Below are 10,968 nucleotides of genomic sequence, written 5' to 3'. Positions count from 1 at the left end.
TCCACCAGGAGCTTTTTTATTAATGCTTATCCTGAGATTTCCTTGCTGCAATTCAAGTTCATTCTCTATTTTCATATGCACCTTCAAGGCACAAACAACACAGCACTCCTGGCTCAGGTTTGTTGAGGTTTAACCCCAGCCAGCTGCCAAGCCCCATGCACTTGCTCATCCCCCCACCAGAGGGATCTGGGAAAGAATCAAAAGGGTCAAAACTGCAAAACTGATGTGTTGAGAGAAAGACAATTTAATAGGGAAAACAAAAGCCACACAAATTAACAAAGCAAAATAAACAATAAATTCACTACTTCCCATGGGCAGGCAGGTGTTCAGCCACTTTTAGGACAGCAGGGTCCCATCACCTGTGACAGATACTTGGAAAGACAAATGGCATCACTCCAAATATCCCCTCCTCCTTCCTTCTTTTGGTTTCTTCTTCCTCCCATTTTATATACTGATCATGATATCATCTGGTCTGGAATATCCCTTTGGTCAGTTTGGGTCACCTATTCTGGCTGTGTCTCCTTCCAATTTCCAGTCTTCTCTCCAGTGTGGCAGCGTGGAAAGCAGAAAAGGACTTGGTTCTGTGTAAACCTTGCTCAGCAATAAGAAAAACATCTCTATATTATTAACACTGTATTCAGCACAATCCAAAACACAGCTCCATACTAGCCGCTGTGAAGAAAATTAATTATACCCCAGCCCAAATCAGCACATTCCATCACTTATTCCATACCATTTGCATCATGCCCAGGTCCCACACTATTTGATACAACTTCATTAACCACGACCCTTTTTCCCATCCTTTGACATAATACACAGAAGTAATTTCTTGAGTCAATGGACCACCCCTAGAAAATACTCATAAAATGTCCACAAATGTTTACAAAAGATCCTTTGAGTTCATTTAGTCCATGACTTCAGGCTCCATCTGTTCTGGCAGTCACTCAGTTCAGGAGTGGTGTGGTGTTGTGTTTCTTGGAGTTACTGGGCACCAAAGCCAGCTCAGGTCTGGCCACTGATGCGCTTAAGGGTCTTCTTGTAAGGCCTCTCCTCCAATGATATGGATTTCTGCTGTACTAATTCCTGTAACATGAACTCAAATCATGGCTTACAGCAATTTAAAGGCACATCCATTACGATGTCCACCCTTGGCCCCTTTTTGGACCAGGCTATCTGGTTTAACATTGCATTGAACTCCTCCTCTTGTCTCCAGCCTGGCTGCAACAAGGGTTCTCCCTGAAGTCCATCCATCACTTATGTAGTCTACGTGGATGTGACAGCTGGGTCAGAGAGAGAGAGAAAACTAGATAAGTTTTCCCAGAATTGGCCTGAGAGGCTTTAGGGAGTTGAAGGTAAACAATGATAGCTTATTATCATAAACAACCTGCAGGTGTTGTTTTTCTACTCTCTGTTTTCTTGTTTTTCTCAAAGATTGTTTATAAGAAGGGTGTCTTGTTAATTAGCCAGTCAGGTGAAATGTATTAACCAAATTACCAATCAAGTCCACCTGGATCAGAACCACTTGTAAAAAGGAGCAGTCGAAAGAAATGGTGTGTGATGCTAATCAGCTTTCTGGTGAGTTTGTGTAATTTCTTACTCAACAGTGACAAGTCTACATTGTCCTCCTCCATGGGCTGCAGGGCACAGTGCTTCACCATGGGCTGGAAGAGAATCTCTGCTTTCCCTGCTCCAGCAGAGGTTCCCACCCACATGAGACAGTCCTCTTTGAACTTCTCTACTGTGGGTTCTTCTCAAGGGCTGCAGTTTTTCATGAACTGCTCCAGTGCGGGTGCCCCATGAGCTCACAGGTCCTGCCATAAAACCTACCCCAGCAGAGGCTTCTTGCAGGGTCACACCACATTCTCCTTCAGGCATCCACCTGCTCCAGCCCCGGATTCCCCAAGGGCTGCAGGTGAATCTCTGCTCCGTCACGGGCTCATCCACATCCCTTCAGCTCAAGGTCACACTGATTCCAGCCTGTCCAGCACAGCAGCAATGCCCTGGCCACCTGCCAGCCCAGCAGCATCACCGTGGCTGTCACCAGAGCCTTCCTGGGCACAGCTCAGTGAGGTGAGTGCAGCACAGCACTGCAGCAAAAAGTAGCCACTAACGAGCACCAGACCCTAACACACAGTCAGAAATGCATACATTTACAGACATTTATGCTGGACAGTAAATCCATTGATTTGCAAGACTCTGTTAAGTGGTTTAAAGCAGTATTTAAACTACACATGTTTTTCCTGACAGTTGAGCATATGTAAAAGAAGCAGTGCTTTCATGAAAGCCCTTGTCACTTGCTCATGGATGGAAACAGGAGGTTTTCCATTAAATTCAGATTTCAAACTCATTTTCAATCTATTATGTCATAACCCAAATATGCCACCGCACTCAAGAAGTGTTTTTTCCATTTATTTGTACATTGAATAACACAAACAAGTGTTAGTCAGATGAGACAAAATATTTTTCCCTTTAAAGGTCCTTATCTGTAGTGAGAAAATGGAACTTCTTTTTCTGCACCTTTTTCACTATTTCAGACTTTCTTTCCTTTTCCTTTTCCTTTTTTTTCCTTTTCCCTTCCTTTCCTCCCCTTTCCTTTCCCAAGAAAATATCTCTGCTTGGAAGTTTTTTGAATTAAAGATTCAGCTGGGGATGTATTAAATAGATGCAGTGTTCAAAAGTTTACAATAGACGGGAATTAGGAATTTGATTTCAGATGAGTCAGGGGACTTCACATGCTGTTGTTATTACTGGTGTTTAAGCCTGATATTTATTTTAAAAACATCTGTCATAGAAGCAGTGGAAGTAGTAAACCTATGACAGATTCTTCCTCCCTGATCCCTTAATCCACCCCTAATTCTTAAACCATCATTGCAGGAAGATAGACTTTTGAGTCTTCAAAAGGCTTCCACTGTTCAGATTCAAAAAGTTTGAAAGAACCATTAAAAATTAACACTAATCTTATTGCAATGAAGTTGAATAGGCAGATTTCTATAAGCAAATAAGAGATTAATTACATATTCAAAATGGAAACACAAAAAAGAGCCACAGAAAATGTGGTGCTGTTACAGTGAATAACTGTAAAGGCTGAACGGAACAGGCTTTACAGTGAGGAGTTAAATGAATTGTTATACAAATGGTGTGTCTGGATGCTCCCTTCTGCACCAACATCCTCCGGCTGAACAGGCTGCACTATCTTTTCTATCTTTTTCCATGTCTGTACTTACACATAATTTGATCTCAGTTGCTTTACATCTACTCTGCCATTTTGGCTGTGATGGAAAAGTTGTTTTGTTTTTTTTTTTTAACTATGAGAGTTTGTGTTCTGGTAGCAACAAGGATTTTTAATGACAGAACTATATATTTGCTCTTTCCCAAAGGATTAAGGGGAAAGAGACAAAATATAAAAAATAAATATAAGAAAGAACAAGACTATGAAGCAAAATAAGATGTTACATAGTTTATTAATTTTGATTCATAAAACCATAAATATGTATCTAAGGATTTGCCTCTAATTAATACTGTATCAGTGGCCATCATAGATATATTCACATATAAAAAATAAAAAGGATCTTTACAGTACTTTATGAGCAATTTTGTAATACTTTACTGGATCAGCAAAAATCAAGTTTTGAAGAGGCAACTGTGTTACCTTGCTTTTTTCACAATTTCTGTACACTTTCTTTGTGTTACATCCTCTTGTGCAATAGTTATGAACTGCACGTAATTAAAGTGCACAAAAAAATTCTCTAGATCTTACTGTAAAAATGCAAATCAGTGAAAATTTTGTTCAAAATGACCAAAGTTATCCCATACCTGCTTAAATGCATTTATCAGCTAAAGATGAAGCTCATATTTGCTCTGTAATACCTGTTGTAATTTTATGAATAGTGTTAAAGGTGGTATAGTAGCTGTCATCACAGATACAATTCAGCAAAATATTCAGCTGGCTTATGGCTTTCTGCAAAGAAACCAGATTTCTGGTATTTTGTCAAAAAGTTTTTAAGCCACTGTTAATAGGTAAGACAGGTTAGATAATTTGGTAAAAAATTCTGGCATCACACGTTATACATTTGGATGGATAACACAGAACTAGAAAAGCAAGCCTGAGGAAAAAGTAAGCAATCAATCAAGTGATTTACTTTTATAGATAATTATCTTGGTCTGTGAAGGCCAGATCGGAGTGTTTCATGTTAAGTTTTAATGTCATTTACAGCAGCATAAAATAAGTTATAATATCAAGATGAAGAGGAACTGAGAATCATTATGTTAAACTACTCTTGACTGGAAACATGTTGAAATTTGAAGACATTTCTTTGAAAGATACCCATCTCGAAGGAAATCCACAGGGAATAAACTGTGAAAAAACTTCTAAAGCCTTTTGCCTGAAGTATTTCCCAACAAAGACATAAATCACGGGGTTAATGCAGCTGTTGGTGATAGCCAGCATATAAGAAAACTGCTCCCCAAAGTTGATCAGTTCCCCCCAGAAGCAGCCTTTTATCACTTCTGTATGGTATAATATATCAAGGAATACAAAAAAATGGTGAGGAGTCCAGCAGAAAAGAAACATCAGTACCACAGTGAAGATCAGCCTGGTTGCCTTTGTGCCTCTGTGCCTCTTGCAACCCTTTGCTCTGAGTGCTTTTCGTTCTTTCGCTGTTTTTTGTAGGGACCTAATGGTGGAGAAATTGAGGAAGATGATTGCTGTGGACGGCAGCAGGAACCCCACCACATTGCCTACCAGGCTTTCAGCTACTTCCCACGATGGGCTGGGGAACTCCAAAGTGCAAGCTGAAATATTCCACTGGGGAAAGTCTTTCACAGTCCGGAACATGAAAGCTGGGACGCTGAGAAGGATGCAAAAGAACCAGATGAGCAAGCAGATCCCTTTGGTCATAGATTTGCTCCATATCTCTCTGTGGTTCAAGGTGTGGACAAAAGTCAAATAGCGGTCCACGCTGACGGCCACGAGCAGGTAGATGCTGGTGTACATGTTCAGGGTGATGGAGGCGCTGATGCTGCGGCACAGGAAACTGCCAAAGGGCCAGTTAAACTCATTATTGATGTTCTCTGCCCAGAAAGGGAGGCATGTGAGGAAGATCAGGTCAGCAACAGCAAGGTTCATAAGGTAGATTTCAGCTATCTTCAGGGGGCCCTTGTGCAGTGAATAAATGAAGAGAACAAACACATTTCCAAGCATACCAATAACGCAGACAGTGTTGATGTACTTGGGTCCTATGTAGTACACGATGTCCCACCAGTCATCCAGTTCTGGGCAAACAGTTGAGTTACTCTGATTTTCACTCTGGTTTGAGGTGGGAATATTCAGTAGAGGAGTTTCAGTCATTTTTTAAAAAATTCTGAAGTGAACAGGAGACGTCTTCGAAATGAGAGAAAATTACTGCAAAAAAAGAAGCATAAAAGAGCAAAAGTTGCCTCCCATGAGTGGTGTAACGAACATTTAACTGCTGCAAATTCTTTATTAGTCCTTACTGATTATTACAGGCTAGATCAATCCATTCTTGATATGTGCAGCAGTGGGAAATGTTCCCAGTATTAGCAAGGATAGAACTTCCTCTACATCCCATTAAGTTTCCTCTCCATGCTTCCATTGTTTGAAGTGGCACAGAGGAAGGAAAGTGACAAATTAGTGTAAATAGTTCTGTACATCTCCTCGAGACTGATGGCAGACACAGATATGGGAGAATTCCATCTCCCTGGGAGTAGTGGGAGTCATGCTGGCGACACAAAGCCAGTTTGCATCCTTCCCTGCCCTTTCTCTTACTCTTATTTACCATGATATGTACATTATTATGTTACTGTATTATATACTATATTATATATACATTAATATATTATAATATTCTATTGTCCTGCTGAAGCAGGATCATTCCTGTTTCCCTGAATTGAGAAAGCTGCCCACGCTCTGTATGTGCCACTTGCTGACTGAACTTTGCATTCTTTTGTTCCTTCTCAGTTCCTGACACCCTGAACTTTGGATTCAAAATTGCTGTTAGATTAGACAGCTTATTGCCTTCAAATGTCAGTGGTTGGAATAATAAAACACAGACTTCTCCAAAATATTACACTAAAAATCGTGCCTGGAGGAAAGGCCTCTGCAGCTCTAAATATACAGCCCTTTTCTCCAGCTCAAAAATTTTGAGTTTGGCTGTCCCAGGCTCCAAAGTGTTTAGCTCATCATAGCATTGGCAATATCTTTGTTTTTTTCTGGTAGTTCCATGTGAGATTGTGCAGGACTAAGGACATGGGTAAAACCTTATCCTCCTATGAAAATCCACTGGACTTTTTGTCACAAATCCACTCTTAGAGCTGTCCCCTGCTTCTTTCTTCTGGTGCTGCCATGCTTGATGATAGTGCCTGGATCCTGGTTTTTACAGGCATTTGGTCTCAGAACGTTATGGAAGGCAAGTTATTGTTGAGCCTGTTCTGCCATCTAACATTTCAGTATTTCATATGCAAGTAGAGCATGTCAATCACAGAAAATAATGTATTTGAAAAAAATGAATATTTTGCAATCAATCATTCTAAATGTTGACTTTCTGCTGTAGCTATTTAACTCTGCCCTTTCAGCTTCTGTATTTTGCACCTATTTTTCCACCTAATGATGGAATTTCTGAAGAGACAGTTTAGACCATCTTTCATCTCTTTTACATCCATGTCCAGCCTCAGTGATTTCTGTATATGAGCACCTCGCAGTACTAATTTTGGGATGCCTCTAGGAATAAGTTAAGTATTAATATTCCACATCAGGCTATCTGGTACTAATGCACAGAACATTTTTCATCACTGCAGAATTAGGTGAGCAGCAAAGTTGTGTCTGAGTTCATAAACTCACTCAAGCTGGCAGCCATGGTGGGGAATTGAGCTACAACTCAAGTTAACACAGCTCCCTGGATTTCCCTCACAACAGTCTGAATCTTACCTAGTTCACAGACCTCTCACATAAACAAAGATACTTGAGAGGATCTGAAACTACAGGTAAAACACATGTAGCAAATGAATGGCTGATTAACATCAGAGAGACTTTTTATAAGACAGCAGAAATCTAATGCTTTTATAGCAGGAGGCTGGTTAGGGCACGAGAGAACAATGGCAGAAAATCTGTAATTTTATATTTCAAAAATAATGTAGAAGAAAGACAACAATTAAACCTAAACAGAATTATTTCTTTTAATAAATATAGAATAAAAAGAAATGCTTTTTGTCCTTGCCTGCCCTTTTCCTGACACTTCTTGCTACCAGCGTAAGCCAGCCACTCCGCACACTTCAGACACAATCTCTCAGCTGGAGCCACAAATTCATTCATGATGGGCTCAGCTAAAAACACCTGGAAGTTTTATTTTTCATTGCAACTTAGATTTTGTTCACAGCTAAATCTGAATTCTTGTTCAGCTAGCAATAGTACCTGCGGATTCTGTAGGGGTTTTTTTGCAAAAATTTCTTCAGAGTCTACTAATCAGTGTCTGAGCACTACACAAGCCACAAGCCTTTTATAAATTTAAAATTCCAAATGTTCTTTTGACAGAAAATGCATTTTATTTTCAGTAATTCCTGTAAGTATTTTGAAGTAGTTAGTGCTAATGGAAAATTAGCCGCATGAATGGTTTTCAATTTCTGTCCTTAACACATTCCAGTCATCTTTTATACAAATAATGACATATTTTTCTTACTTTGAACTGATTTCTGATGAATTTCCATGCACATTGCATCTATCACCCCTTTTACTATTAATACTAATTTGCCAGTTAGAGCAGTTAGGTAAAATGGATCATGGCTTTACACATAAACTTATACTGACCTTCAGAATTACTTTTGTGGTGAAAAAGAAAGGGAAAGTCTTACTAGACTTCGTAGATCAGAACTGAGAGCAAAAAAAAATAATTATTTTTTAAGATAAAATATAGAAATTATTTCAATAAAGATAATAAATTTAAAAAGGCATACCTACTCTTTGTCCTTCCTGGCAATCCAGGCAAAGTTTCAAATTCGGAAACAGTTGATAAACAGCAGTACAGAGGTTACTGAGAGAATTCAAGGATGCATCCTGAGGCACAACTGAGTGACTGAGGGCTGTCCTGAGTGTTTTTCTGGCCATACACCATGTGTATGATGTTACATTTTGGAAGAAAGCCCCAGGACTTTTTTTTTTTTTTTTAACTTTCCCAAACGTCAGCTGAAGTAATTTTCAAGACATGTAAGATATTTCATTCTCATTGTGAAATAATACAAGCCAAGTGTCGTGGCTCTTGTCATCTTTTGACCGCTAATTAAAGCTCTCAAATTGTCCTTGGCAATTAAAAGTTCCATTGTTTGAATGTCTGTAAAAATAAGAACTTAATTAACAGCTCTGAATTGCCTTCTCTGTACCAATGCACACAGGGAGAAATTAGAATTAGGCTTTTGTTGTGTTGGGAGCTCCTTTACCTGCTAGACATGACATCCTTTTCCCCAAGGAGCTGGGGGAAAGCAGCACAGAAAGGTGGGAATGGCTGCTGAAACAAGAACCTTGGCAAACTCCACTAACACTCTTTCTGAAAAGAACTGTTTTTTGCACCCCCCTATAGGTGTCCAGGGCATTAATCTCTGTGAATATTACTTCTCAGTAATATTCATGATGACTGCTGGATTTTCTCAGGCTTGTACCCAAATAAGCTTCTTATTTTTCTGATTACTTTCTGGGACCAAGTAGCCTGAGAGTGGTGGTTTATAAATTTTTTTTATCTTTTTCATTCTGATTGTCCACTGATTAGAGCAATATTTTAAAAATGTAATATCTTGCATCTCAGACTTTACATGCAAATATGTCTTAAGCATAACCACGTAAACAATGTAGGTTTTCAATTAAAAAAAAAAAAAAACCAATAAGAAATTATCAAGTTACTGGAATGCTATTTACTTATAGGAAAATATTCCTCTCATTGGCTGCTTAACCAACACATGCACCATATATCTCAATTCTTATTCAATTGTGTCCATTTTTGTTTGATAAGAAAGTTAAAATGAAAAGGTAGGGGAGGCTGAATGGTGATATCTTATTATGGACTTCCCTATCATGAAAAATACTTTTATTCCAAATTTTTATTCATTAAAGGATAGTAAGACAGTTATGCAAACAGTGCTAAAATTGATAAACAAAACATGTTCCAGTTAACACCATCACAATGGAGAAAACTCTAAATGGCTCAAGATTTAATGTTGGTTTGCTTTTTCTAATATCTTATAAAATTTTAATTTTGGCAAAGACTTAAAAACAACATGTAATTTGTGAATTACACATTATGTAAGGAATCCTAACAAATAACAGAAGGAAAATCTTGAAACAACCCATCTCACACTGACTCATAAAGGTAAGTGCAATATGACAGGAGATCTTCGTCACAGACTTTCCAAAGTCTCCACTTTGCTTACACTACTGCATTTCCGTGTTTGTTATTTTTTCCATAATGAAGAACATCTGAGCAATAACAAGAAGTTTGGAATTTGTCCTTGCTTGGACATGAATCTCTAGGATCTGCCAAGTTCCACATTTACTCACAGACTGAATAAAAAACTGCAGCTGTGTCTAAAATTTATATGACAATTTATATGTTATTTTTATTTATAAATAACAAGTCTTACAAAACTTGTCACATTAAAATGAGATCAAAATACTGGTTTTGCAAATCCAACTCCTCTTTGCAAATCTAGTTTCTTATTTTCTGGGTTTTTTTCGTTGCTATAATTGGAACACTTTTCAGTAGTGGAGAGAGATTCAAAATTGGAAGTCTATGCATTTAGTAGAAAAAGTGAGTGGGCACTGCAGTAGCTCCAGCATTTAAAGATCTTAGAACAAGTCTAAAGAAGAAGCTGTAACTTTATATAGAAAGGGGATTTAATTTATTGTGTCTTTACAACTTAATTCCTCACTTCAATCTATAGAAAGTAAATAAAGATCTGGTAACATTTCACAGTTTGCACAGATATAATGGACTATGAATTGAAGGAATGTGAAGGGTTAGTTTAAAAATATTTGTAAGAGTCACTACTTAAGGTTTTTTTACTGTAAAAAGCATATCTGTCTATTGGCACCTTCAGCTCAGGATGCTCACAGTTTGTTGGTTAATGTTTTAAGGTAGAATAATCTTCAGTCACACCATCTAGGCAGACTTTCCTGTAGAAAGTAAACATTTTAGAGCTGTGTAAGAATTCACTGATCCTCTCTGAACAGAACGATTAAACAAACATGTTGAACTTAGAGGTAAGACTCTTTGTTTAATTATCACACACATTGCAAGGCAGACAAATGTCTAAAAACCCAAAGGTGTCCAGAGTTCTGGCTCTTGGTCCAACAGATCAGCCATTAAAATTTTTCCTTTTAAGATGGCTGGAGCCTTTAATGATTGGGACAAAATATCTTTTTTGATCAGTATGTTTTAATGATTTTGTTTCTTTATTGAAATGTTTGGCAAATCAGCCTAATTATCTGCTGTAACTGTTCATCTGTTCTGTAACACCAGAGAAGGTTTTTGATATGACCTTTTGAGGTAAAACTCTGTGTTCAGCTTTCTTGGATTTCTTCATATATACTCTAGAGTTTGCTAAGGAGAGCTTAAACTCTGGTGCAGATATTTACAATTCCCAAAGAATGATGCTGGTACTATCACAGTCTGGTAATATTCAAGCCCTACTAATTACAGTTTACAGAGCTTGAAACAGCAAAATATGAAGGAGATGATATAGGTTGAATGGAATGGAAAGATGATTCAATGGCTAAAGACTGCTTAGGGATTTGGAAGAACTGAACCAAGATCCTAACTCCTCCACTGAAACCCTGTCTAAAAAGGAGCAACATTCTCCTGTCTGCAGCGAGCACCTGCAGCTCTTAAACTCTTAATTTTCAAGTGAAGACAATAATCCACATGAAAAATGAGAGCGTGGAGAAATAATTCCTGCCTGTAAATGCTGAAG

The 10,968-nt window shown here is 38.2% G+C and overlaps 1 protein-coding gene across 2 annotated transcripts; it reads right to left on the bottom strand.

Annotated features, from left to right (window-relative positions):
* Positions 1-248: 248 nt before the first annotated feature.
* Positions 249-8,061, bottom strand: BDKRB1 (bradykinin receptor B1). Of its 2 annotated transcripts, XM_041399245.1 has the most exons (3): positions 7,966-8,061; positions 4,577-5,401; positions 249-1,280 (listed from the first exon to the last, which is right to left on the bottom strand). In XM_041399245.1, exons 2-3 carry the CDS (start codon positions 5,345-5,347, stop codon positions 1,251-1,253), a joined length of 801 nt encoding a protein of 266 aa, XP_041255179.1. In that variant the 5' UTR covers positions 5,348-5,401; positions 7,966-8,061; the 3' UTR covers positions 249-1,250. The 2 variants fall into 2 exon arrangements, with proteins under 2 accessions (XP_041255179.1, XP_041255170.1); XM_041399236.1 differs by lacking the exon at positions 249-1,280 and having other exon boundaries at positions 2,395-5,401.
* Between the last annotated feature and the right edge of the window lie 2,907 nt (positions 8,062-10,968).

Source organism: Onychostruthus taczanowskii, unplaced genomic scaffold, assembly GCF_017590055.1.
Source record: "Onychostruthus taczanowskii isolate IOZ18803 unplaced genomic scaffold, ASM1759005v1 scaffold1, whole genome shotgun sequence".
Lineage (NCBI taxonomy): Eukaryota > Metazoa > Chordata > Aves > Passeriformes > Passeridae > Onychostruthus > Onychostruthus taczanowskii.
The sequence above is the reverse complement of the archived record's forward strand: the minus strand, read 5'-3'. Positions and strand labels throughout refer to the sequence as shown.

Bases quoted from the DNA above. Each gene is read 5' to 3' on its own strand.
- BDKRB1 (XM_041399236.1), bottom strand. From the start codon at position 5,347: ATGACTGAAACTCCTCTACTGAATATTCCCACCTCAAACCAGAGTGAA.